At 36.8% G+C, this 16021-nt stretch overlaps 1 protein-coding gene across 2 annotated transcripts in view; it reads right to left on the minus strand.

Annotated features, from left to right (window-relative positions):
- DLGAP2 (DLG associated protein 2) overlaps window positions 1–16021 on the minus strand; it is a 666966-nt gene that overhangs the window by 127737 nt on the left and 523208 nt on the right. For both annotated transcript variants that reach the window (XM_037813208.1, XM_037813209.1), the window contains one exon: window positions 14497–14708. In XM_037813208.1, coding sequence (XP_037669136.1) covers window positions 14497–14708 — 212 coding nt within the window. The remainder of the gene's footprint in view (window positions 1–14496; window positions 14709–16021) is intronic.

The raw sequence follows: 16021 nt of genomic DNA on the forward strand, positions 1-16021 counted from the left end.
TCTAATTCTATGATTTTTATTTATAGTATTTCCTTCAGATTCTTACAGTTTTCACCCCTCTGCTTTTTTCCCATTTATGTATGCATGTCATCCACCTTTTCTATCAGATCTTTTATCATATTAATCATAGTTATTTTAAGTTCTGTTTGATAGTTCCAAATCTGCTTCATCTATGAATCTCCAGTTGATTGCTTTGTCTCTTGACAATGTTTTTTTTCTTACTTTTCCTGTGTCTCCTAAGTTTTGAATGAATCAAAACTTAGTCATCATGTGTACAACAGCAGAGACTGAAGTAAATACTACATCCATGCTATGCTTGGAAATGGGTGTGCTTCATACACTGTCAGTCTTCAGTGTGGGGAGCAGAGACAATCTAACGAATTAAGCTTGGTTCGAGTTTTGCTGTTGCTATGGTTACCCTCAGCGCCCCAATAGACTTTAAATTCCTATAGGGATGCTTTTTGCACAGGGTGGTGGCAGGGGTGCTGAAGAGTTTTTCTCAGCGTTCCCACTTCATCCTCAGCTTTCAGCCGTCACTCCATGTCTGGGCTGCAGAGGGTGTTCCTATCCATGTTACTGCCTTGCTTCTAGTTACTTGTTTCTTGTGTCTGCTAGTTTTATGGTGGGGCATACTTTTGCCTCTCCCCCAGTTGCATCTTACTTGGTGCTTGCTAGTCTTGTGGTGGGGAAAGGGAATTCTCTGCTGTCCTTGAACAGCCTCAACCTTAGTCAGGCCCTGTGTGACTAACTTCAGGCAGGAGAGGATTTGTCAATGCGCTTTCTTCCCCTTTTCACAGCAGTCATTTACACCTTGTATTTACGTCAGGTTTTAGTGGGAGATTTGTCCTGCCCCTTCCCTATAGAAGAACTATACTGATATTGGTTTAGGCTCCTGAGCCTAGGACCAGTGTTAGAAGGTTTTTACTTTTCTTCTTCCTTCTCCCAGCAGTATTGGGTCTTTACCTGTATCCTTTCCCAGCACTTTCAGACTTTTGCTCCACATGAAAAAGTGGTCTGGGTAGAGTGCACGGTGGTTTCATGCCTTTGCCCTACCGCATACTTAACTCCACTGAGGCAGGTTCTCTCTTGTCTCCAACCCTGTCCCCAGTCTTGTGAGCAACTAGTAGAGGTCTGTGGAAAAGAGATAGCAAGTGACTGTGAACTTCTTTTGTGTCTGACCCTCCAAGGATTCTATACATACAGCTTTCAGCAATTTATTAAAATTTTTGCTGATTTCTTATCTACTTCTGTGGCAGCTGACACCTCTTCTGCTATTTTAAGCCGGTCTTCTCATCCCATTTCTCTTTGGAGGCATCTGTCGCCGCTTGGAATTCAAGCTACTTGGCTGCCCTAACATTTCAGTATTCTGGTGGATTTTTAACAAGTTGTGATTTTGTAGTTTATCCATCACTTTTTCATAGTTAGGGTGGGAATGACGGTCTTTCCAGTTTTCTGATTCCTAGGTGAAAGTGGAATTCCATTTACCTATTAATGTGAATGCTTTTTTAAAACCACAATTTAGTAGAGATGTTCTATGTCAATTTGTTAAGACACCTTATAATATTTAATGACTATTGGTATTCCACCATATGGATAAATCACAATTTATTTAATATATTTTCTGTTTTCTATTTAACTTTTAGTTCATCCTATTTTTGAATGGATGATACATATTCATAACTGAAGGTATCAAAACTATACAAAAAAGATATATATTGAAATGTCCTGCTCCCATTCTTGTTGCCATCTACCTCCATCCCTCTCACTACATATAGGTAAACATAGTCTATTAATTTCTTATTTATTCTTGCATTGTTTCTTTATGTAACACAAACAGATACAAATTATATTCTTTTTTTCCCCATCTTTATTATACATATTGTTCTGTGCTTTGCTTTCTTAAATTAATATATTCTGGATCTCTCCATATCAGCATATAGAAGTCTTCTTCATTTTTTCTTAAATGCATATGCTAGTTTGAAACTGTTATGGACCCCAGAAGAGCCATGATCTTTTAATCCAATCTTGTTGGGTGGAAACTTTAGATTGAGTGTTTTCATAGAGATGTGACACAGCCAACCATGGGTGAGACCTTTGATTAAATTATTTCCATGGAGGTGTGGACCCCGCCCATTCAGGGTGGGTCTTGATTAAGTTCACTGGACTATTTAAGAGAGCTAAGAGCGGACACAGACACTGATGCTTAGAGATACCTGGAGACATTTGGAGATGCTAGCTCAGAGTTTGCTCTGGAGAAGCTAAGCGAAGGCCCCCCGATACTTAGAGAGAATCACCCTGGGAGAACAAGCAAGAACGCACAGGAGCTGAGAGAGAGAAGCTAAGAGACGACCCACAGATGCTTAGATAGATGCACAGGAGCTGAAGAAGCTAAGAGAGACAAGCCCAGAGACTTTTGGAGAAAGCCATTTTGAAACCAGAACCCAGGAGAAAAGGATCAGCAGATGCCAGCCACATGCCTTCCCAGCTAATAGAGGTTTTCTGGATGCCATTGGCTTTTCTTCAGTGAAGGTATCCTCTTGTTGATGCCTTAGTTTGGACACTTTTATGGCCTTAGAACTGTAAATTTGTAACCCAATAAATCCCCTTTATAAAAGCCAATCCAATTCTGATATTTTGCATAATGGCAGCACTAGCAAACCAGAACAATGCATAATATTCTAGTGTATTCTATTAACAGTTTTCTGCTATTCTGATGGTTGTCTTCCTATTATTCAGTCAGTCTTCTGGTGATAGACCCTCAGGTAATTTTAACCTTTTGCTATTACTAACAATGTTACAATGAACAACATTTTACTTGTGTCACTACTTACACGTGCAGGTATAGCTATAGGACAGATTCTTCAAAGTTGGACCCAAATCTCTGCTTATGGGAATTTAGGTAATTGACAATTTCTAGTAATGAGGTACATTGAAGTATGGGCATTTTTGTATTTTTGTACATTTTTGTACACTTTTCAGAAATTTCCTTAGAATAAATGTTTAGATTTTATGTTTCAAATGTTATGCCAAAATACTCTCCAGTAAGTTTTAATTATTGATAAAGGTATGTGAACAGTCTTTTCATGGCCCTTAAGCATTTTTATAATATGGTATTCATTTTTCCATATTGATCTGTAAAGCATCTTTAAATATTAAGAATATGAATATGTGTCACTTACGTTGCAAAACCCTTTCCCGATTTTCATTATTATTTTTTACCTTAGTGACAATTTAGTTTGTTTTTATCATGTACAAGGTTTAAATTTTACGAATTCAAATCTGTCAATATCTTACGGTTTTTTACCTTGGACTCATATTTTGATATGCCTTCTCTAAGTATTAGTATTAGAGCTGAGCACCAATATGATCTTTAATCTGCCTGAATTTGTCTTTATATAAATAAGTCCTCCTTTCTCCATAAATTTAAAGTGCTATTTTCACCAGAGAGTGACTCAGAGATGTTTAAAATCATTAGAGTTGTAACTTCTCAATTGGAGCTCAATGCAAAGGCTGCCAAATGAAATTAATTGGCCTATCTTTCATAATAATCAAAAATTAATTTTCCAAGTCCCAGTATCTCAAATAATAAAATATAACTAATTTAAAAATCCAGTAAATTTACTTCAGTAGTAACTTGAAATTTGCATTTCAGTTAATTTATAGTAATTCTAAATAGCACCCTGTTGAGGGGCAGGTCTCTCTACCTTCCTGATCCACAGATTGACAGATTCTCTCCCAAGGCTAGGATCTGAATTTCCTGATCAAGCAAACTGTTTAGCACCTTGTGCATTAGGCAGTTAGGTGTGACAAGGTTTTTGTTTGTTTATTCCAGTTTTATTTTTTCTTTTGAGAATGAAAGCCATTACCTAGCACTATTCTAGAGAACACAGCAAAGTAAAAGTGAAAGTCCTCATAAGTATAATGAGTGTATATAACATTATTAATAAGAGTACTGATTTTCTTTTTTTTCACTTTAACAGCAGGAAGATAAGGAAGTTTCCATAGAATCATTCTGGCATTGTTTCAAGAGGTCAAGATTTTTGAAGCAGAGTATCTGCAGTCTTCACAGAAGGGATTTTATATAATATGAGTCCAAAAGGACTGATAACAGCCAATTAAAGAGCCAGTCTTCTTCCAGTTCTTTAACAAGATAGATTCTAAAGGGACTGCAAATAGAGTCAATTTTATATTACTAGATAGTCAATTTTATATTACTAGATAGTGAACTCGAAGGTGCATAAAAACTCCTAAGGGTTTAGTGTGCCAATGTGATAATTCAGTAATAAGAACATAAATCTATACCTATCAAGCTAAAATTAAAGTATAATTACTAGGTTCATCTGGCCTTTTTATTTGCCTTCTAAATACTGTTAATGTTAATAGATGTTGCTTGTGCATTCCAAGAGGAGAATAAAACCCTTAAGGAAGTTAATAAACATTAATTCTTTATTTTTATCCTTTAACTCAATCTGCATCTCAAAAAATTTTGTAAATCAGCTGGTGAGGTTCTGTGGTGTAAAAGGAGGAAAACATTCAGGGCACTGTTAAATCTGATTATTTTCAATTATATTTTAAATGTGGTTTTAGAATTATAATTTTGTTTAAAACAGTCTAGGTACGAAATAAACTCTAGACTGAAGATAGTCTATTTACGTAAGTCACTGGCAAAATATCAGATTAAGTTAATTTAAATTATTTGCACACCTTGCCTCTGAGCAGATGTGAAAACCCCATTAGTGCTAATGGGCAGCTCCTCTGAGGAACCGCGTGTAGTCATCCACGGGAACCAATAGGGGCAAGTTGTAAGTTGACTAAGAAGGTTAATTTTGATTGCAGTGATTACGCGTCGGTTTTCCAAGACATGGGTATATGCTAATCTGAGAATCCCCAGATAGTCTCCTTCTAAAATTCTCACAGGCTCTTATTCTTTCCATTGCTTCTGCAATCACCGTAGTGTTGGTTCTTGACAGCTGGCTCTTGACTCTCTCTGGCTGCAATAATAAACCCTTGCAGCTATCCTTTACAAGGTGCCAGCTGACACCTCCTAAAAGTGTGTGTGTGTGTGTGGGGGGGGGGGGGCAAAACCTTGATACCTAGTTTTTTTCACTTTCCAGCTAAGAAATTGTCTCTTTACATACCCTTCACAATTGGCTTTCCTGACTTTCCTTAATTTAGTTTTAAAACCCCATTCTGGCTGACTGCCTGACTCATTAATTCCCCCAAATACCAAGAGTATTCTTTGTCTTTGGGTAGTAAGCTCAAGTATGGCTGTTTTTTCCCAGCATCTTTAATTTCTAATAGTAAGCTCTTCATCTGATGTCCCAAAGCACTTATTTTGGTACAGCTCAACAGTCTCTTATTATGCTTTTATTATTACCTAGTGTTACATTTTGTGTGTGTGTGTGTGTGTGTGTGTGTGTGTGTGTATGTGTTTAGAAACTACTCAGTCACCAGCAGGAAGGACAGCAGTGGATTACAAATACAATTCTTAAGTGAATATGCATCTTCAAAAGGGACTTCTTTAGCTATTTTTTAATGCTTACATAATCTAATGTAAATTGCACATTTATTATAGTAAATAGTGGATAGTAAAATTACCCTCACTATTTATAATAGCAAGTTTCCTTTCTTTGGGATAGAATTCTAAGGTCAAACTATATAAAATTTTGGTTTTTATAGGTTAAAAATGGTTGCATATTGGTTAGTTTCATGTGGTTCAACCTAATATATCAATTCAGTATGGTAACATTTGTTAGCGCAAGGTAAGTAGAAACTTTTATTAGTAGTTACTTATGCTTTTAAGCATAATAAAATGGAATTACAAATTAATTATTGTTTAATAAATGCAGTTTGTTTGAGAGATAGAGAATCACTGGTAGAAAGAAGCCATAGTTTGTGAAAACATTTGAGGGGAGCTGCAGGTGAAAGTTAATATGTGATGTGTTATCAAGCACATTTGTAATTCAGTTAAAGATTAAGCGTGACTTGACACTATTGAAAGATACTGCTATTTCAAGAAAGAGCATCAAGGTTTAGTAAAGTAAAAGAGATGGGCCTGGATTTGACTTCCACCTGCAGTGTGATCTTACACCTGGTACTAAGACTTGTTGAGATGTGGTTTCTTCTTTTTTAAAGCTAGAGTAACAACATTTACTTATAGTGCCATTATATTGATTATATTTATAAAGAGTAGCACAAAATAGATAATCAATGATAGCTATGGTTACTGTTGTTATTAAAAGTCTTCACAAAGATGTTGGCATAGAGAGGAGTGGAAGTTGGTTAGTCCCCCTGGAATGACTAATAAACAACCAAGAACAACTAGCAAATAATCTGGAATAACTACTGGGAGACAACTATGACTGTCCACACACCATACACCAACCTGGGTTGGGAGGAATGCTTGAGATCGCAGCATAAAATCTGCAACTAAAAGCTGCAGAAATGTCCCGGGAGCCCCCTCTCCCCCAGGCTGAACAGCAAAACCTTGCTGTGGTAGAAAGCAGCACTCCCTCAACAAGTGAATATACCTCAGTCCAGCTCCAACTGGGGTCTTAATTAACAAATGTGGACTGCTGAATACAAGCTACAAGTCCCGAACAAGCAGACAGAGGCTTTTTGTGATGACCGACCTTAAGGAACCAGAAGACTCATCTGTCTCAGGAGGGGGAGCCCAGAAGACCAGGTGTTACCTCTGGCCAACAAGTGAAATTGGGGATCTGTGAACTGGCTCTGAAAGGGGTCTTTCTGTCCCCTTTTCTCTCTCTCAACCTGAGCAGCTCTGTGGAGAAAACCTCAGCCATTTTTAGTTCACAGCCCTCTGACCCAGACAAGGGTGGAGAAAGCAGAGTCAGAGAGATGAAGAACCTATTTAAATGCTGATGATTACTCCCTAGGAGGTGTATTTTCCCTAAGAGGAAAGAGGTGGTTACTGGCCTTCCACTCAGAACCAGACCCCAGAGGCTGGGGAAAAAACAGCCAAAACAGAAACTAAGGGGACCACACCTCCTTACACCAGTCAGTAGCTACAGGTTGACAGGCACCACCTTCTGGGCAGGTTAGGAAAAGCACAGCAGCTAGAGGTCTCACAGGGTGTGTCAATCTCCTAAGACACACCCTCAGGGAAACCTGATACTGAATACTGTCCCCTGCTGAGACCTGAGCCCTATCTGGTCTGGGAAAACCTAGTTGGGGTAACCAAGGAAACCAGATGCCTAGACAACAGAAAACTACAACCTACACTAAGAAAAACGAAAATATGGCCCAGTCAAAGGAACAAGCTTACACTTCAACTCAGATACAGGAATTTAAACAACTAATGTTAAATCAATTCAAAAATTTTAGGGAAGATATGGCAAAAGAGATGAAGGGTATAATGAAAACAATGGGCGAACATAAGGTAGAAACTGAGAGTTTGAAAAAATGACTGGCAGAATCTATGGAAGTGAAAGGCACAACACAAGAGATGAAAGACACAATGGAGACATACAACAGAAGATCTCAAGAGACAGAAGAAGACATTCAGAAACTGGACAACAAGACACCTGAAATCCTACACACAAAAGAATACATAGGGAAAAGAATGGAAAAATATGAGCAATGTCCCAGGGAATTGAATGAAAACATGAAATGCATGAATGTATGTGTCATGGGTGTCCCAGAAGGAGAAGAGAAAGGAAAAGGGGCAGAAGCAATAATAGAGGAAATAATCAATGAAGATTTTCCATCTCTTATGAAAGACATAAAATTACAGATCCAAGAAGCAGAGCAGACCCCAAACAAAATAGATCTGAATCGGCCTATGTCAAGACACTTAATAATCAGATTATCAAACATCAAAGATAAAGAGAGAATCCTGAAAGCAGCAAGAGAAAAGCGATCCATCACATATAAAGGAATCTTGATAAGACTATGTGTGGATTTCTCAGTAGAAACCATGGAGGCAAGAAGGAAGTAGGGTGATATATTTAAGATACTGAAAGGGAAAAACTGCCAACCAAGAATCCTATATCCAGAAAAACTGTCCTTCAAATATGAGGGAGAGTTTAAAATATTCTTTGACAAATAGACAATGACTGCATTTGTGAACAAGATACCTGCTCTACAGGAAATATTAAAGGGACCACAAAAGACAGATAGGAAAATATAGGAGTGAGAGGTTTGGAACACTATTTTGGGTGATGGTAGCACAGCAATGTAAGTACACTGTACAAAGATGACTATGAGTATGGTTTAAAGAGGAAGGTTAGGAGCATGTGGGACACCAGAAGGAAAGAGGAAACATAAAGACTGGGACTGTATAACTCAGTGAAATCTACCATGCTTAACAATTGTGATAAAATGTACAAATATGTTTTTATATTAGGGAGAATAAATGAATGTCAACCTTGCAAGGTGTTAAAAACAGGGTGGTAGTGGGGGGAAAATACAATCAATGCAAACTACAGACTATAGTTAACAGAAACACTGTATTATGCTTCCTTTAATGTAACAAAGGCAGTATACCAAAGCTAAATGCATATAAGGGGAGACATAAGGGAGAGGTACGGGACTCTTGACATTGATGATGTTGTCTGACTCTTTATTCTACTTTAGTTTAATTCTTTCTTTCCTTTTGTTGCTTCCTAGCTGTCATGCTTGCTTTTTTTTTTTTTTTCCCTCTTTCTTTTGTCTCTCTACATTCTTTGACTCTTCCCCCTTCTTTGTGGAAGAAACGGAGATGTCCTTATATAGATAGTGGTGATGGTGGTGAATATATGAATACATAAATATGTAACTATATAGGGAACCATCAATTGTTTACTTAGGATGGAATGTATGGTGCGTGAACAAAATTGTCTTAAAAAAAAACAGGTTGACGAAGAAACCTTGAGGGCACCATGTTGAGTGAAATAAGACAGACACATAAGGACAAATATTGCAGGGTCTCACTGATAGGAACTAGTTATAATATGTAAACTTACAGACATGAAAAATAAGTTACCAGGATATAGTACGAGGCTAAAGAATGGGGAGCGGTTGCTTAATATGAGCAGATTGTTCAACTAGGTTGAACTTCAGTGTTTGAAAATGGACACAGGTGATGGTAGCATGTGGTGGGAATAACTAACAGTGCTGAATGGTGTATGAAGGTGGTGGAAAAGGGAAGCTCAGTGTCACATATGTCACCAGAAGGAAAGTTGAAGGTTAAAAGATAGGAATATATAAAACAGTGAATCTTGGTGTGCAGTGTCTGTGATTAACTGCACAAATATTAGAAATCTCCCTCATGAACTAGAACAAATGTATGACACTACAACCAGAAAGTCAATAATAGAGGGGCATATAGGAAAAAATATATACCTACTGCAAACTATATACTACAGTTAGTAGTATTTTAACATTCTTTCTTCAACAGTAACAAATGTACTATACCAATACTATGAGTCAATAATGGAGGGGGGTTGGTTAGGGGTATGGGAGGATTAAAAATTGAAAAAAAATTAATTGTGGTGATGGATGCTCAACTGTATGATGGTACCGCAGGCAAATGACTGTACACTTTGGATCTTTGGATAACTGTATGGTATGTGAACAATCTCAATAAAATTAAACTTAAAAAATTAAACTAAAAAACTATGAGAAGTTTATTAATCATTCTCATTTTTTTGTGTCACTCTCCCTTTGCACATTATAATCTGGTTGTTTGGGACTTGTCTCAGTTTCTTAACTGTACCTGAATGGTTCAATAAAGTTATGTTTTAATCATGAAACAACAGAATTATAAATTATTTTCCTTTCTTTAAGTAGCATGCTGTTCTCCAGGAACTTGCTCCTGCTATTCTCAGGTGAAATACTCTCCTCCATCTTGAGTATTTTATTTATCTTTAGGATGAACCCCTCAATGTAAAATGTGACTTCCTCAGGGAGACAAGCACTGAGCCCCTAACTAGGTTACGGAATCCTGTTTTACACTTTTAGAGTATCCTGAATTTTACATGTGTAAATTATCTATGGCACTTAGAACTACTCATTCAGTCTATTGTCTCTGTTTGATTGTAACAGTGGTCAGCAAAATTTCTCCGTGAAGAGCCAGATATAAATATTTCAGACCTTGCAGACTGTATAGTCTCTGTCACAACTATTCAACTCTACCATTATCGCTCAAAAGCAGCCACTGACAACAGATAAATGAATGAGCACGGCTGTGTGCCAATAAAACTTTATTTACAAAAACAGGCAGTGGGCCAGATTTGACCAGTAGGCTATAGTTTACTGACCCCTGGATCAAAAACTCCTTGCCCCCATTTTATTTGCTGCTGGAATCCAACAGCAGAATAGTACACACACCTCATAGGTGCTTGATACATGTTTCCTGAATGAATAAACTGTTATTATTATTGATAACTAAATCCAACTGAAACATGAACATTTACCCCAAGCTGCAAACCACACTGACAGCCAATCAAATGGCTTGGAAGCTTTTCCTGATTTCTCATATTCTCTCTCCTCTCCATTCTGGTGAAAACCATTCAAGGCCAGTTCCTTAGTCAATACCAATCTCTCTGCACCTGCACTATGAACTCATGAAATCCAATTGAGTCTTTTCAAAGCTTTGGGTAGGAATGATCAATTGGGATATCAGTTTCAAAAATAATGGAAATGAGGAACTGGACCTAGGAGAACATTTTGGGAAGCACCACACTTAAGAAATATGAATATTTGAATGCACCCCAGATGGAAAGAGAACCCCAGAAGGAGCCAAAGTGATGTGCCAATGAAAGAATTGTACTTGATGGAACTACATGCAAAAATGAATAAAGTAAAAGGACTAATAATGTTCAGAAAATGGTGTTAAGAGTTTTACATTGGTAAGAGCCAAATCATTATCAAACATAGATAAAATTACTTTAAAAGGCCAACAGATCAATAAAACCTGCAATTAAAGCCTCTATGATGCTTCTGAAGTCTCATTACTAAAATCCTGCAAAGGAACTGTCTTCCAAATGCCCACTATGCCTCAGTGTTCTGTTGTTGCCTGGAAACACAGGTTATAATAGAAAGAGTAATAATGATGGGAAATTCTCTATGCTTAGTCATTTTCTTCCCTTCTCTCTGCCATTCAAAATATATGCCTTGTTTTCAATACACTGGACTTTCAAAAAAATAAGTGTAAATAGGGATGAAAGATCACTGGGTATGCAATTCAAATAACTAATTTTAGTTTAACCGCTTGGTCACTTATGTGACTTTTAGCACCTCATTTCTATGACTCAGGCTTCTTTCTGTTTTATAAAATAGGCATCATTCAAATTTATCTGAATAAATTATTGAGCTTTTGAGATGCCACTTAAAATGAAAAAAAATGAAATTACACTGAAATCTATAAAGAGCTAAATAAATATAAGCAGTACTAAGATGGCAATAGGCAATAACAATTAATAATTAATCCATTCCAGTAACATAAGTTAGTTTTTTTTCAGTAACTTTCAATACAATAACCACAAAGATTGACTTATTATGGGAGTTATATGGACTTTGCAAATTAATAGTGGACTGTGGTCATGGTGATGTCTTGATAACAGACAGGGTGTTACCTTCTTGATTTTATCTGCGTTGAAGTGTTAGATTCAAGACAGAAGAATAATTTGAACACTAATCAATAGAATTTAGCATTTGTTGAATGGATGAGTGAATTGATAAATGATTGAATAAGTGGATGAATGGAACCAACTGCCAGATTATCTCTGCAGATAGAGTGGACAGTGCTATGGATAGCCAAAAGCAGAAGTAAGTTTGAATTATCTGAGCAACTGTTAGGCACTTATTTGCTGTCCCCAAATTTTACTAGGTTTGAGATGTTCTGGTCAGGTATTAAGAACCATATGTGGATGACCAGCTTGATTTCCACACTCAGATGGTGAAGAGTTAAGCCAATATTTAGATTATACCATCAAGTGCACTTGGCTACTTCATCACTCTGTTAGCCTTCTGAAGTAATTTTAACTCTGCTGGGTGGTGATTTAGGCTTTACAAATATACACTCCTTAACTTCATCTTCTGAACAGCTAGTATTGGCATATTGTGTGATTACTAAACGCCAGAATCTGGACAGGTCCTTGAGATAAAGAGATGAATAAGACACAGTCTCTAAACTCTAAGAGGATGTGGCTGACATGCAACACTGACACATAAACAAGTAGTGACAAAACAGCAAAGAAAATGCAAGGGTAAAGGTAAGACAAGGTACCAAGAGAGCATGAATTGGTTAAGGGACTAGATGAGGAAGGAAGAGGATACTTTATTAACAAATAATGTCATAATTCTAGAAAATACTTGATCCCTGCAGGGTTGAACATGGTTGCTCTATTTTTTTTCTTCACGGCTTGCTACCTGATGTATAGACTCATTCAGTGAATCAAAAACTTTTTTTTTTTTTTTTTTTTAAATCATAAGCTTTTTAAGTGAGAAGTTCTATCAGGGGTTATCTATACAGTGGTTCAGAACCCTGGGACTATGGTGGGCATCAGGGGGTTTTTGACTTCCCAGACCTAATAAGTGAGACTGTGGGGAAAAAACAAACAAACAAAGAAACAAAAAACCACACTGACATATCCTCTGCTCCTATAACCTTTTCCTCTGAGCTTGTTTAACTGCAGGGTATATACCCTGATCATATGCAGAAAACAGTAACTCTTGTCCTTTAGATAATCTTTGAGACACCAGGAACACAGGTCACCTTCCTCAGAACCAAGATTACAAGGACAGGGAGAGATTGGAAGCAAATCAAAGGTGAGAGGTCCTTCAATAAGGAAGATCCAGCCTAAAATCCCCTACCACATATGGAAAGCTCTTTAATTAACCAACTGGACTATGCCAAGCCATACCTCCCCACTTCTGTCCCCACCTCTCACCCATTCCTGTAAAATCTCCCTGAACTGTCAGATTGGGGGAGACAGATTTGAGCCTTGTTTTCTGTCTCCATGCAAGTCAAACCTGCACTAAAACTCTTTTTTTCCTCAAAATCCTGATATCATAGTATTGGCCTGTGTGCACGTCGGGCAGCAAGCCCTTGCTTGGTAACATAAGCAAATCTCCTGATTGTTTACTTTTTTCTTTTCTCCTAGGAAGAGGTTTCAAATAATTCATAATTCTTAAATGTGTCTTCCTTCAAATAAAAGGTTGATGAAAACCAATGTTTAGTCCAATCATTTACTTCATTGCTGGGTGTATATGGGTCCAGTAACTTGTCTCTGCTTCCACTGCACTTCTTACAGTTCTTTAATAAAATTTTACAATAGTAACTGTTGTTTCTTTGCCTACCTACACTTTCCTTCCCCATTTTTCCTCCAACAAGTCTAAGAGTTTCTTTAGGGAAAGACTTTGATTTTTTCCGTCATTCGTTCAACAAATTTTCATTGACCATCTTCTATGTGTAAGGCACAGTGGAGAGAGGTATTGAATGGGACAGATGGTGGCCCCTGGTTTCATGGTGTTTCCTGTCTGGTATTCCTGATATGATTGACAGCTGTTGAATTTAATTGAAATAGGCAATAAATATAGGGTTCAAATTTGTTCAACCGAATATTCAGCTGCAATACAAAATTTTCATTTTTTTATCCTGCAAGCTAACATTAAGAATTATTTCATTTATTGGAAGAAATTATAGTAATTTTGCTTATAACTGTGTACCATGCATGATTGGAGAATGATACAAAGATAACATATCAGTCTGGAGCTTCATTGTTACACTCTATCTGTTACAATTAATAACTCTGTAAGCAATGTTTGAAAAGTGTTAAAAAGCTATTTCACCCTGTTGTTTCCCATTCACACGGGACAGCTGGCAACTTGCAGTGGGAAAGCAGCCGGAACCTGCTAGGTAGTCCTTAGCATTTACATTCAAACTCAGCTGATGAGACATGATATACACACTATGACTATTAAAAATAATTGTCATATTTGCATAACATATGAATAGCTGATTTCTCAAATAGTTTTATCTGTTTATATTTTAGTTTACATATCTTCAGGCAAAGGTATGAAGCATATATTACAATTTTTAAGCTAATCCATGTCCTGAGTCCTCCCAACAAAAATCTGCTGCCTAGAAAACTGCACATATAAAGTTATAGCAAACAAAAAATTCCCTATTATAAATTTTCCACACACACATACCACATTCACACAAATAGAAAAATGTGCTCTTGATTAAAACAATTTAAATTATCTGAAAAGACATTCATGGGTCACATTGGATAACAGTTGCTTTAAAATTTGATACAGAAATCAACCAAGCATGTTTCCTTAATTATTATGTAATAAATAAATAACCAAAGGTTAGTGTGTTTTTAAAAAGGGACTTGAAAATTGATGGCCATAAGGTCTAATATTCTCAACTGGAACATTTTTTAAGTTGATGACAAATAATTGAGGTTAAATAGTTTTGATGAGAGAACAGTTCTGGAAGAATGAAGATGTGTTCTAGAAGAGGGAAGACAAGTGAGTGGTTCTTACGTTTGGTGATCTCCAAGCGGTCTCTGTCCGATGGACTTCAACAGCGGCTCTGCTCGGATGGCTACCTTTGGTGACGTTTTGGGGCTAGAGTCTGACTCTCCACTCTCCTCATCTCCCATGGCTTTAATATAGCTCCCACTTCTCATTCTCCTGCAGGGTATTTCCTCATCTTTGCCACCAGGTGGGTACCCTCCCCATTCATCCTGAGGCACCTAGGACAGAACGGGATACACAATAAGCATCAATCTTGTCATTGAGAATTTGATCAGTGACTCTTTGGGGGAACAAATTCTCCACAATTCCTTGAAGACATACCTCTTTTTGGTCATTTATTGAAAGTTAGAGGCAAAAAGATAGATACTTCTCAATACTCTGTCATTCAAATCCTTAAGGACATTAAAGTAAGTTTGTTTTTTTCCCATTATAAAAGTGATAGATAACCATTATGGGAGATGTAGGAAAATGTTAGGAAAATTGAAGGTGAAAAAACCCACCTGTAATCTCAGCTGCTAGAAATAAAACGCTGCTAATATTTAGATTTAGTTCCTTCTGGTATAAAAGGAAATGGAAATGTGAGAAAATTGAACAAATGAGTTATTCAGTGTGGAGAAGAGGGAAGATGAAGAAGTAGAAAAGGAAGAAGGAAAAAACAGAAGCAGGGAATCAAGAGAACAAAGGAGGAAAAGGAGGAGGGGAAGAAAATGAGAAAGAAGAAAATACTTATATTGGAAATTTACCCCTTAAAATTGCAAGCTGGAAAAAGATCAGAGATTAAACTTCCAGAATTCTATCATATCACAGAAGAAAAAGAATATTGCAACTAGTCCCATCTAATGCTGCTTGGAACAAAGCTGAACTATAATTACTTGCTATATATTATCAGCCAAGTCCCTACACAAAATACCCATCAATGGTTTTGTTGAAGCTGGTTAAAACCACAAAGATGATAGAGCAGGTCAATATACTGGTATTTATCAACCGTGCATGAAACTGGAGATCCTTACTCTACAACAAATAAAATATCATGGAACTTGTTTAAAAAGATGCTTTCAACAGTGTGAGCCTGTTGTATGAAGTTCAGGACATAGATTTCCTTTCACAGAGGTTCATTAACTAAGAACAGCCACCTGGAGACTCTGGATAAAGTTGACTTATAGGTCAAATTCACATTTTTTAAAAAAGCAAAAGCAAAACAAAACAAAAACAAAAACAAAACAGAAACAAAAACAAAATACAAAACCACCACCTGAACCATCAAAAAATAACAGAACTCCACAATGCAAGAGCTAACTGCAGAGAATCCTAAACCTTTACATAGCATACCTATACAATCACATACAATTATGTAGCAAAAGGACCTAAATATGTTCTTTGTGCTGGAGAAGAGTAATATCTCAAAGTTACTTTACTAAACTTGCTGCTTATGTGGAAAGAAAAAAAATTTTTTTTTAAATCTCCACAGTGGGTTTTTTCTCATAGTAAGAGATTTAGATACACTTATGTATACTTTTAAAATATCATTCCA

This window comes from Choloepus didactylus, chromosome 20 (assembly GCF_015220235.1).
Source record: "Choloepus didactylus isolate mChoDid1 chromosome 20, mChoDid1.pri, whole genome shotgun sequence".
Taxonomy (NCBI): Eukaryota; Metazoa; Chordata; class Mammalia; order Pilosa; family Megalonychidae; genus Choloepus; species Choloepus didactylus.